The sequence below is a fragment of the Perca flavescens genome, chromosome 20 (genome assembly GCF_004354835.1).
Source record: "Perca flavescens isolate YP-PL-M2 chromosome 20, PFLA_1.0, whole genome shotgun sequence".
Classification (NCBI taxonomy): domain Eukaryota; kingdom Metazoa; phylum Chordata; class Actinopteri; order Perciformes; family Percidae; genus Perca; species Perca flavescens.
In genome coordinates, this window is record NC_041350.1 from 6,203,671 (window position 1) to 6,217,167 (window position 13,497).

General features: G+C 38.2%; 1 protein-coding gene and 1 long non-coding RNA gene across 2 annotated transcripts; both read left to right on the forward strand.

Annotated features, from left to right (window-relative positions):
* Positions 1-2,244: 2,244 nt before the first annotated feature.
* LOC114546306 (uncharacterized) lies at positions 2,245-3,705 on the forward strand. Its single transcript, XR_003691015.1, has 3 exons — positions 2,245-2,399; positions 3,330-3,400; positions 3,535-3,705. It is a non-coding gene; the product is annotated as an uncharacterized LOC114546306 (long non-coding RNA).
* Positions 3,706-4,972: 1,267 nt separating this feature from the next.
* On the forward strand, positions 4,973-13,333 carry adi1 (acireductone dioxygenase 1). The gene is made up of 4 exons (XM_028565185.1): positions 4,973-5,209; positions 8,061-8,180; positions 8,821-9,000; positions 11,859-13,333. Exons 1-4 carry the CDS (start codon positions 5,081-5,083, stop codon positions 11,973-11,975), a joined length of 546 nt encoding a protein of 181 aa, XP_028420986.1. The 5' UTR covers positions 4,973-5,080; the 3' UTR covers positions 11,976-13,333.
* The last annotated feature ends 164 nt before the right edge of the window (positions 13,334-13,497 follow it).

Below are 13,497 nucleotides of genomic sequence, written 5' to 3' on the forward strand. Positions count from 1 at the left end.
GTGTTGTTGCTAAAGAAAAAATACACATTCCCCTCGCGTTTTAGACATTGAACCAACTCAAAGATTGGCTGCCATTTCTTAAAGACTGACAGGCATAATTTTAAAAACAGCACTGTTAAAAACTTAGTTTTGAACTACCTCAAAATAAAAAAGAAATTTCAGTTATTTATTTTGATTAACCTCATCCCAATATGTGTGAGCTATCAGTAAAAGTTTTTAAAATTTATTTTGGCCACTTGGAGGAACTGCAGGAAGCTGTTGACACAATACTATTATCTTATTATAAAGTTGTATGCTCTATGGTGAACATGTTAGGAAACAGTTGCATATTTAGACATCCAGCATACACAGAGCAACATAACTAAATTGTATTTCTGAATAAAACTGCCTCACCTCGCCTTCTGGTCACTTAACAAATGTCAGTGCAATTTTCACTCTCCTTTTACCTCTGTCCTAAGGGAAATATTTGAAATCCTATTTACACTTTTTTGCTTATTTTTGTCTTGGGCAGATTGGATGTGCCATGTCATGTGTAAACCATTATTTTATGGATTGTTGTTAGCTAGCTGGCTAAACTGTTATTGTTATTCCAGCATATTAGCACTCTGCACCATTGTGCTACTGTATTTTTATTTACAATTTACAGAAACAAGATTGAAGATTGAAGATTTTGATTTGCCATTCGTGCATACACCAAACAGTCCAGGCACATAGGAATTATTGTGCAGTCTGTTTGAGTCAAGCAAAAATAGTTAAAGGTGCACTATGAGTTCCTGCATGGTTTCGGCACGATTTAATTTTTGTCTCAAATGGTAGGCATCTCTCCTTGATCCGCTAGCTGCCTGCCCCCTGAACACACCGTAAAAAAGCCCGGTCTCGGGAGACAACACAGGGGTTGTAAACGTCAAACAAACACTAGGGGCACAGGCTGTGCACCAAAATACAACAAACCACTCCAGCCAATCACCGACAAGATGGTTGGGGGAGGGGTGGGGGTTATTAACAGTTAGTCAGTTAGTCATGACAGTTACAGAAACATGGGGGGAGGGGCGAGCTTGCTCTGATTTGTTTGGTAATTACTTGGAACGTCAACAGAAGTGACGTCATGCAGAAACTCATAGTGCACCTTTAAGGGCAAAGAAAAGCAAACTGACTAAAACAGAAAAAGATTATACATAAGGTAAATAAATTAAAATAAAATAAAATAAGACAAAACTTAGATACTATACAAAAGAGCGCAAAAAACATAAAAGATTATGAATACTGTAACTGGAGTATGAGTAGTACTGTAAACCAGGAGGAGAAAGAGCACAGTAATAAATATATACAGGTTATTAACACTATCCTTTGGGTAAAGGGGTCTGTGACAACTATGGGGAATATTGCATTTGTCACGAGAATAAATATTGCAAATATTGCACAGTAGTATTTCAATTTATAGACATTGTTTGCTGTTGTTCATTGTTGTATATTGCAAGTCAAAAAAGAAATGGGTCGAAACTTCCACAGACACATGTAGGCTCAGGGTTGTGATTATATTATGTTATTATTATATATATTATCTGTCGCCTTGGTATGGGATTATGAGTGATAGTTCATTAGAAACTACTGTAAAAGGTCAACTTTTATCAAATATTGTCATTGATTAAAGACAAAACAGATGCAAAAAAAGTATAAAATGTTTAAATAGGAAATGAAATTGAGAGATTGAAAAATAAATGATACCACACACATGGACAGTACAGTATGGAGACTTTCCAACTGAGTGAGCCTTTCATTTGGACTCAACTATCAGATTATGGACTACAGCACACTCTAGTGGTGATACATTAGAGTTCAGTTTAGACCGAAGAAAACTACTTTACTTTTGATGCTCAAAAGTTAAAACAAAACGCTTTAAATATCATAATTCAAGGGAATTGCAGCTATTTTTTGTAGTATTTAATGCAAAGAAGAGGTGTAATTTTGCCTGCTCCTGAAGCTATAAACTATTTTATACCTTTTATGGTTAGGTATAGGAAGAAGTGTTTCTGCAAACATGGTGACAGCATGGAGGGACATAGTTAGACATAACAGTTAACTAGGGTTATAAAAAACTACACTCTTAGAAATTGCTGTAGATTTAGCAGCACAGTACTGTAAAAACCTACAGTACAATACCATATTTCTTCATTACAGTAAAATACTTCATTGTATGGTGCATTGTGGGTAATTTTGATGAAGCGGGAATATTTTACAGTGAATTTTAGGCTTGCTGTAACCTGGCTGTAATATGCCATGGCAATAATACAGCATTGCTGTAAAAAACGACTCCTGATGTCAGTTACTCAGACAGAACACCAACTGGCCCCAGATACTGAAGGAGAAGCCTTGCTAGCGGAGGATGTTTGGAAGTGTTGGTAAGTTTGGTTTATTTTATGTATTTCATGCTAACTTTTATCATGTTTCATGATTATACGCTCAAGTGTAGCTAATGTTACCACAACATTGTTCTTTTTTATAGTGTGGGGTGCACTGGGCATCCTAACGTTGCGATATCCTCACACAGTCATTTTCTAGCTAAACTTGTGACTTTAGTTTGGATAGCAAGTGGCTATCCTCTGAACATATTGTTTTTTTTTCTCTGTACAAAATACCGTTAAATACAGTTAACGTTACGTTAACATTACTCTAGCTAACTAGTAAGTACGGGTTCTTCTATTAAATTAGAGTTCTGCTTCGTGAAACATGATGCCGATTTTATCAGAATAACTTAGTGAATTACGAAAAGTCTGTTTGATTAGTTAATTTACAGAAATGACTGACAACGAGGCAAATAAAATCTTCAACTCGTTCACTGTCTGAGGCAAACGTCCATTAATCTATCATTAAATTAAACAGAGCCGAGCTTTACCGGTAAACATCTAGCGATACTCCTTTTAAAAGATAATTTATGTTTTCTTACGACTCATAAACATTCACTAACTCTTTCGGCGATCATGATTTAACATAATTTGGTTTTAACTTTAACTCCATGTAAAGTGATTAATGATGTTTCCCCGGGTAACATTAATGTCCGTCTGCTTAACGTCGCAGTTTACACATTTTTATTACTACTGTTTTATTAAATCGGAGTATTACAGAGTCAAACAAGATCGCCGAATTTAACGTTGCAGAATAACTAACTTATAAAGAAAAGGTATATTTGTCAGGTAACAAACATCAGTACCTATCGTCTAATAACCAATAATGACATCCAAAATGAATCCACATTCATCACTATAGTCTACTCATGTTGTCCTGGGACACTATAACAACTCTTTGCTTAATGTTGTTTTATCATGATGCAGGTCACTACAGCCTAAGCAGACATGGAGGCACATCAGATGACCAGACAGACACCCCCACCCTCATTATGATGGTAAGTAAAATGCAAAGTATAATGGAATCCCGTCAGTTCCTTCCATTTGTGCATCAAAATAGTAATAATATACAGTATGTGTATGATTTCAGATTAAAATACTGTAGGTAACAGTTTTTTTTTATTATTTTCAGGTGGATCTATTGAGGGACTTGTCATCGTGAGAGCTGGACAGCAGTGAAACATTTGCAGCTGCCTGCTGCTGCTCTTTGTGGAAACATGTTGAAGGATATCAACACGATCACATTTGACTGAAAGTTGCTGCAGCTCTCTGGGCTGAACTGAACTGAAAAATGTGAATGTTGTCAAGGACAGGAAAATGTTGAAAATTAAAAAAATGTTTAAATAAAATTATTTTTTAAATGAAGAACATTGTTTGGATTGCCTTTTGATTTTTATTTGTTATTCTGAAGTATACCTTATTAGTAGTACAATATTAGTAGCTGGAGATTATTATATAATATTATTTATAATAGTAATAATCAATAATATAGTAATAATTAACAGTAATATATCAATATTAATAAAACTGCATATTACAGTACAATACCATCGAATTACAAAATACCATAAAAATACAGTAAAATACTGTTTTGTACTTTTACAGTATTGTTTATATATACTGTAAATTGCATTACAGTACAGTTACAGTAGTTTGCTGTAAAATCGATTTACAGTAACTTGCTGGCAACTGTGCTGCCTGTAATTTACTGTAAATATACAAGGAAATCGTTAAGAGTGTTGTTAGTTTAAAAACTAATGAGTTATAAAAAAAAAAAAAAAATGGCAGTGAGAATCTACAATGTAAATAGTCATGAAAATAAAAAGGAAACGCATTGAATGAGAAGGTGTGTCCAAACTTTTGGCCTGTACTGTAACTATGCAAGCAGCATATTATGCGCATGGATGTATAACAACCAGCGACTGATAACAACTCGTGATCCATGCAAAGATTCAGATTTGATGTAGACCCTTGTGTATTTTGTGAGGTGAATGAGGAGACTCTGGAACACATGTTCTTTTTTTTCGCCCCGTGTCCAACAGCTTCTGGACCGAGCTACATAATTGGCTGACACTTAAGATTGATAATATCCATACTCTCACCTTGCCACACATCCTCTATCATATGGATAATATAGATTCATCAGTATCAGATTTAGTCAATAGGATTATTCTTATGGGAAAATATCATATTCATTGCAGTAAGTGGAGATGTTCTAAGCCTTCTTTTGTTTGGTTTATAAAGGATTTTAAATAGTTTTTTTCCTCACTGAAAAATATCAAATCTAGTAAAATTTAAAAAATGTGTAGTGACATATCTTGGAAACTACTGTTTTGATTAATCTCCCCTTGTGTGCTGCTTTAAATGTTAATTTTATTTTCTCTAGCCTTTTTGCTTTTGACTTTTGTATTTTATTAAGTAGCTAGGTAATTCTTTCTTGTACATTGACAACATCTGTATTGTATCTACGCATGTATATTCTCATTCCCTTACGGGAGTTTTGTATGTTGTTTTTTTGTTTATAAAAAAATACTCGTGATCCATGCATACATCGTACACAGGAAGTGTGACTGCAGTCACGTGACATGCAACGGCAACACACACATGTCAGTATTTAGTTTAGTTCAGGAGTCCAGCTGTAGAGACTGTGACAGAGACGTCCAGCGGTTAGCTCCAGCATGGCTACGACGTTAGAAGCCTGGTACATGGACAGCTCCGAGGAAGACCAGAGAAAGCCGCACAGACTCAACCCAAACCGGCCCGTTTCCCTTGACGACTTGAGAAAACTCGGCGTTTTTCACTGGAAGGTCCGTGAATTAGCTAGCGCTAACAGTTTACAGCCATGTTAGCTGCTGCCTTTACGTTTCCACATAACAGCTAATATGGTGTCAGAGGAAATTCACATTAAACAAACAGTCATGTGTGTGTATGCTGAGTAGCTAACGTTAGCTAAAGTCAAAAGTTTGTATTCAACAGGCTTTAACGTTACTTTATTCATTTACAGAACGTCTGTAAACACTTAGCTAGCTAGTAGTGGGTTAGATAACTGTGACCCTCAGTGGTGGGAAATGTAGTCCCATACTTTACTGAAGTAACGTTACAAGTACTAATACCACCCTGTAAAAATACTCTGTTATAGAAGTAAAGTGCCTGCATTGAAAATGTTACTTAATAAATAGTAAGTATCATCAGGAAAATCTATTGAAGGAATAAAAGTAAAAGTACTCAATGCAGAAAAATCCTCACATTTGACATTTAACCCTTGTGTTGTCCTCGGGTTTTCAAAGTTAATAATATATCAGAAATATGGGTTTCTTTCAACCAAATTGCCCAAAATTAACACGGATGCATGGATGAACATTGTATGTTCTTCACAGGTAAAATTAATGATTACTTTCATTGAATTTTGGGTGTTTTATTACAGTTTTTATGGTTTTAAAACAGCATCCTGGGTAAACTTTGACATAAACCAGTCTGTGATCCACTCAACATCCTCTGATCTAAACGTTTAGTCAAAATAATTCATAATTTAAGTTTTTTTTGTAAGTTAAAAATTAGGTACAATGTCATTAGAATTAGGTTTATTGACCATGAATAAACAACAGTGACAAAAACGTTTTAAGAAAGCATCAAAAGCATTGCAAAAAAGCATAAAAAATGTCAGAAAAAAAAGTAGTTAATTTTCAATTTTGACCCACAAGGACAACAAATTAGTGGTCAATGGGAAGACAACACAAGGGTTAATGGTCTATTAATTTCAGATGGACTTGTAGGCCTATATATTGTAGGGTAGTTTAATTTATAATAAAACATCTTATTTTATAAACTACATGTGTTTTGGTTGCAAATCAAATTAATTTGATTTGTAAAGTAACTAAAGCTGTCGGATGAATGTAGTGGAGTAAAAAGTACAATATTTCTCTCTGAAATGCAGCGGAGTAGAAGTAGAAAGTGGCATGAAAAGAAAAGTACCTGACATTTGTACTTAAGTACAGTACTTGAGTAAATGTACTTAGTTACATTCCAACTCTACCCTCAACAACTTCAAAATTACAACAAATATGCAGACATTTTTGTTGTGGTTCTTAACTGATTGAGTTTATAATGGTTGGGAAAACAAAAGTTTGGTATAATAGCTAGTGGGCAGCATTCATGCTGGTAGGTAGCTAAGCCCAAGTTATTCTACTACCATGTATTATCATTAACGTTACATGAGATCAGAGCTGGAACAATTCAACATTTTGCTGTACAAATAATTGTCTAAATAATTGCGATTAACAATATAATTGTCTCTTCCAGGCAAATTAAAATAAAATAATTTATTCATTACTTTTTTAAACAAATTAAAGTTTTAGATGAATCCCAGGATACATCTTTTGGTTAAAGATTATCTTTATAGCTCTCACTGCCTCAAGTCAAGAGCATACTCAAAGATCCATCTCACCCCGGACACTCTCTGTTTGTAATGCTGCCCTCGGGCAGACGTTTTAGGGCATTTTCAACACAAACAAACGGACTGAAAAAACGTTTTTATCTTAGAGCCATGATTAAACTTAATGCCTCTTGAGTTTTCAGTTTTAGGATGAATCATGCAGCAAATGTCTTGTTTGTGTGGCATTAGGGCTGCACAATGTGAGGAAAATATCTAATTGCGATTATTTTGAATGATATTATGATTGCAATACTGTATGATCCACGATATTGGAGGGAATTTTATTTTTGTATCATTCTTACTTTCCTATAAAAAAAATTAAACGATTAAAATGTGGTATTTTTTTTTTCTTTTTCCAAGGATCTATACAAAACAATTTTTTTCTTCAGTCTGTAGGATACAATTTGTAGGCTGGAGCACCACAATACTTAATTCAGAAGTGTCTGACACATGTTATGCCTTTAACAAACATTGCGCCCCCCCTTGTGATATTTCCCCTCACTGCGATTTGGATATTGCAGTAGTCCATATTGCGATTTTGATAAAATTGCGATTAATGTGCAGCCCTATGTGGTATGGCTGTGTTTTTGTGTTTTAACTTTCCTTTTCAGACAAATCTACATTTTTATATATTATATATAGGGACTTAAGAGACTATTTTTTATGTATATACATATAGATATTTATTTTCCTGCTTTGCACTTAACTGATGTTTTGCACTGAGAGGACCGCATTCAATTTCGTTGTCCACGGACAATGACAATAAAGACTATTCTATATATCACCGTTATGTGACCCAGATAATGTACTAACACATATACACAGCCTATAAAGTTAGCAACGCCTCTTTATTATCTAACTGTGACCCCCCTTGTCATTTTTGTTTCTATGAATGTGTATAGGGTCAAGTGCCAACAACTAACAACTGAAATAATTATAAAAATATATAGTCCGACCAATAATCATTTATATATACACAATTTGGCATTTCAAAACAAAATCATCAATTACCAGTCATACAGTTCTAAGACCTTAGCTAATGTTGGAGATTATGTAAAAAAGACAATTAGACAGTTATATAATAATTGTTACAGGCTTACATGAGATTCCCAAACGGGCCAACTGCTAGCATGGGATTTGCTGTTGTGATGTGTAACAAATAATGAACTAACCAACTTGGTTTCACAGATGAGTTAGTGATTGGAGCTGTTGTCCTGTTGTTGCAGCTGAATGCTGATATCTATGAAACCGACCCAGAGCTGGAGCAGATCCGTAAAGACCAAGGCTACTCCTATATGGATATTATCTCCATTCACAAGGACACACTACCTAACTATGAGGAAAAGGTAACCAAAGCACTGTACGGTAAAAGCTGTGCATTTTGTTTTTATTCCGACAATATCTTTTTTTATTCTGAGAAACTGTCACATTGTTAGAGAAGACTCTTCAAACTGTTGAAACTGAACTAGAGTAATTTAGATTTTATGAGCTGTGGGAAATTATTGTAATGTTTAGTCTCGCTTTGCCAGACCATCCACACGCTGCGGAGCGGAGGAGGGTCTGGCTAGTCCACACAGCATTCCGGGATGGGAGAAAAATGTGCTCTGGCTTTTTGGCATTTCTTTAAACCGATCACAATCTTTAAACCAAGCGCTAATCTCTGCAGAGATCTGAGGAGCAGTTAACCATAGTTCTCATAAATCCACCGGAGTTTAAAATTCCAACACAAAGAAAGAGGAAGGAAATGGACATTGGGGAAAAGACATGCATCTGGCGGCACTGGAGCAATCACGGAAGTGGAACGCCGAGAATATAGACTATGTAATGCTCTACAGTGGTTTATGACACGTATACAACCATCATTCTCAGTCAGTGATGAAGAGACGATGACACATTAGGACTTAGGACATTAGGACTGAATTTATAATTCAATGAAGAAACCACCATTATCCAGGCCTCTTTGTCTTTTTGTGTCTGTACTCTCAGCTCAAGATGTTCTTTGAGGAGCACCTGCACCTGGATGATGAGATCCGCTACATCCTGGACGGCCACGCCTACTTTGACGTCCGGGACAAAGAAGACCGATGGATCCGAATTGCCATGAGCAAGGGGGACCTGATCACCCTACCGGCCGGCATTTACCACCGCTTCACCCTGGACGAGAATGTACGCAGCATAGATGAATGCAGGGTTTTCCCTGCCAGTGCAAGGGTTAGTTAGGTGCAGCACCCAAGCCATTTTGGGCAGCACCTAAGCCGAATGAATGAAACTAAAAGACTTTTCTCAGATCTAATTATTGTAGTTGGACTTCTGTAGCAAGTTAGGTCTTTAAGCTTTTTGATTGTTATTATCTGCTCGAGCTTTTCCAACGTTTTAGACACAGATATGGTGATTACTGTATAATGGTCCAACATTTTGTGGAAAAAGCAAGACATTCTCACTCTCCCATCGCGTAAAATACGGATGCTTGGTCATGTGCCTTTGGAGTTTGTTATTCACGCTTAAAGTCTCCTTTAGCGTGGGGACTCTTTGACGTCACTTTTGACGCTCTGGGTCGAGACGTACTGACTGACTAAACCGTTAGGTTTAGGAAAAGATGGTGGGTGGGTGGGTGGGGTTATAAAATGTATGTTTCTGTGACAAGAATGGGGCACAAAAGTGCTGTGTTGTTTGACCCACCCACCACCCCAGCCAACCGCCTTAGGCAGCATTTCGGTCTTTCATACTTCTCGCTACCGTTGTCACGCTTAATACTACGTTATCTTACAGCTCCGCGGTCGTGCTGCTGCTTTGCCCGGTGTGTTCCATACAGATGCTGTAGGGTGATTTTTGCATCGTATCTGACGCTGAGAGCCACTGCCCAAGCGTCCGTATTTTACAAGTTGGGAGTGAGAACGGGTTGGAAAAAGAGATGGAAAACTACCACAAAAGGACAAAAAACGATTACAAAGAGACGCCCAATGGCCACAGACACCCAAAACAACGCCAAAGAAAACACAAATGACCAAAAAGAGACACAACACGACTTCAAAGAGACCCACAGAGACACAAAATGTATGGGGACATTTAATAAAAAAAAAAAATTAATTGAAAAACGTAACATTTTCTTGAGGAAGGCCGTCTAAACGCCCCACCATATACATGCATCCAAGTCTTCCACAAAGCTAGGGGAAACACTGGAATGTAATTTTCATTGATACGAAGCCACAGCAATTTTAAAAACATGCAAGCAGTTAACTGTTTTTTTGGCTATCTTGGGAGTTGTAGTTGTTCAACACTGATGTTGTGTCAACAATGCCCCTGAGCACACTGGATTAAGGGAGATGAAATTGAAACGATGCCTGAGGAGAAATTGGGTTGTTGCCGCAGAAAAGAATATTTGAGTAAGACTAGAGCAAATATTGAGAGGACAACCGGCCTGAAGTTTCCAAACAGCGGAATGCAAACAAAAAAAGGTGCAGCTCTACATTGTCAAATAGTGTTTATAATACCAAACATATGAAATATAATTATCATTTACATATTAAAAGAATGCACAGAATACATACTTAATGCATTAGTATTTCCTCAAAGTTTTGCTGTTTTGGGATTAGGGGTGTCACAATTTCAATTTTAAGAATCAATACAATTTTTGATTATCAACATCAAATGAAGGATCAGCACCTCTAAATCGGAGGCCATGGTTCTCAGCAGGAAACCGATGGAATGCCTTCTCCAGGTAGGGAATGAGTCCTTACCCCAAGTGAAGGAGTTCAAGTACCTTGGGGTTTTGTTCGCGAGTGAGGGGACAATGGAGCGGGAGATTGGTCGGAGAATCGGCGCAGCGGGTGCGGTATTGCATTCAATCTATCGCACCGTTGTGACGAAAAGAGAGCTTAGCCAGAAGGCAAAGCTCTCGATCTACCGGTCTGTTTTCATTCCTACCCTCACCTATGGTCATGAAGGCTGGGTCATGACCGAAAGAACGAGATCCAGGGTACAAGCGGCTGAAATGGGTTTCCTCAGGAGGGGGGCTGGCATCTCCCTTAGAGATAGGGTGAGAAGCTCAGTCATCCGTGAGGAGCTCGGAGTAGAGCCGCTGCTCCTTTGCGTCGAAAGGAGCCAGTTGAGGTGGTTCGGGCATCTGGTAAGGATGCCCCCTGGGCGCCTCCCTAGGGAGGTGTTCCAGGCACGTCCAGCTGGGAGGAGGCCTCGGGGAAGACCCAGGACTAGGTGGAGGGATTATATCTCCAACCTGGCCTGGGAACGCCTCGGGATCCCCCAGTCGGAGCTGGTTAATGTTGCTCGGGAAAGGGAAGTTTGGGGTCCCCTGCTGGAGCTGCTCCCCCCGCGACCCGACACCGGATAAGCGGACGAAGATGGATGGATGGATCAGCGATTCCCACAGTATTTTTTTCTCTCTCCACCCCCACCTACTTGCGCACGTCCGAAGAAAAAACTAACTGACATAGCTTAGCTAACCACAGACAAGTAGCATGCAGCTAAAGACACAGGGTAACGTAAGCTTACCGGTAGCCTGTAGCTGCTCTTTTCCAGACACAATGGCCCCTGCTGGAGTCGGAGAAACAACAGAACTTCCTAAAGAACTTCCCTAAAGTCACCGATGTAGCAACATTTTGCCTTCCACTGAGTTATGGAAACAAAGCCTGCTGGCTCCGGGACTTCATTGTGCGTTCAGGTGCACTTCATTGAACTCTTGGTGTAGGGCTGCTCGATTATGGAAAAAAATCAGAATTAGTTTGGTCAATATTGAAATCACGATTATTTAACCAGATTACTCAGTGGCTTTTGGAAAGATGTTGCATTTAGTGAAACAAAGTTTACTTTGACATTGTGACCTAAACTCTGTTGTTGTCTCTCTCATTTGGAGGCTGCGCAGTAACGCTCAGCCGTCACCGGAAAAGTGCTTCTAATATCCTTCACTGGTCTCCGTCCAGAGCAACAAGATCTGTTGGTCCAGTTTATATATGTCAATGATCTAGACTACATTCAGACTGATCTGAACACTGCGTTTGTCTCTACAGAACTACACCAAAGCCATGAGGCTGTTTGTGGGGGAGCCAGTGTGGAAAGCTTACAACCGGCCTGCTGATGACTTTGACATCCGCCAGAAGTACGCGGCTTCTCTGCAGGGATCCTGAGAGAGAGCTGTGTGATTCCATATGACCACTACTTACACTACAATCCGAGCCTAATGTGATTCTGTAGGTTTACAGTCCAAATGTTGGGAAACATTGTGGATCATTAAAGATCACCTGTAGCAGAGCAGTCATAGTATGCACTAATATGCTTTTTAGTGGCAAATTAAATTAATTTGGCCTACATGTAGACAATATCAGAGGTGGAGTTTCAGTTAGTACATTAACTCAAAAGGTACAGGAGTTTCCAATTTTTCCTATTTAGACCGATACATTTTATTTACCAGTTAAATTTAGATTCTACAGACGGGCGCCCGGATAGATCAGTTAGTAGAGCGGGCGACTACATATGGAGGTTTGCTCCTTGACGCAGCGGACCCGGGTTAGACTCCGACCTGCAGCCATTTGCTGCATGTCATTCTGCCTCTCTCTTCCCTTTCATGTCTTCAGCTGCCCTGTCAAAATAAAGGCCTAAAATGCCCCAAAAATGTAGATTCTACAGACAAAAAATTATCAGATAATAAAATCGTGTACACTGTTAAAAACTACCCCATAACACATAAAGTATTTAACATTAGCACATCAACAAGCTACATTAAAATGTTGCCTAATGCATCAGTAATAATGATGCAATAATAATATACAATCACATATGTAACATGTTGAAGGGGCCATTTTGCACGAGTACTTCCACTTTTGAGAAGATCAGTTTTAACTTCAGTAAAAGTTTGAAGGTAGGACTCTGACTTGTAATGGAGCATCACATACTTGGGGTCTAAATACTGGTTTTACGACCGGACAATCTGTAGTGCCCAGGGTTTTGTTGTTGTTCAGCCCGGTAGCCAGTGTCTTTTTTTTCCGACGAGGGCCCGGCTGGGGCCAGTCACAGACTGATTGCAGCCTTTATGTAGAACCAAATAGTTTCTGTGATAACGGAATCGTGAAATTGAGGAAAAAAATAAATAAGTGTAAGACAGATTTCAGAGGGCTCTACATTAAAGGTGCTCTAAGTGATGTTGGAGGACGTCACTTCTTGTTGACATTCTAAGTATTGCTCGCGCCTCCCTCCTCACCCCTCCCCCAACTTAGGCCCGGTGGTCCACCAGGCTTGCTATACACTGGGGGGAACCCTTGTGCCTTGTTCTCAAATTGGTTGTGTTTGATACTATAAGATTTATGCTCAACAGCATGTTGAAATATACAACTAATTCACAGTATTTTCTAATTTCATATTCAAATCTCTCTGAATCTGAAGTCAGAGATATAACTTAATGTACCCGTCTATGCTAATGGGCTGGAACGTCTGACAGATTCATCTACATTTCTTGTTGTATGGGACATAAAGCTGCTGCTATTTTCAATCTGTTTTGTTTTTTTATTATCTTTGCATTAAACTAGACAAGTTGATTTAAAATAATTTTTATTTAGGATAAAACAAATTTTAATATACATAAATATGATCAACACAATATGTAAACGGTGATAATTAAAGATCCACCAGCACAAATCAATAAAAGATTTAACA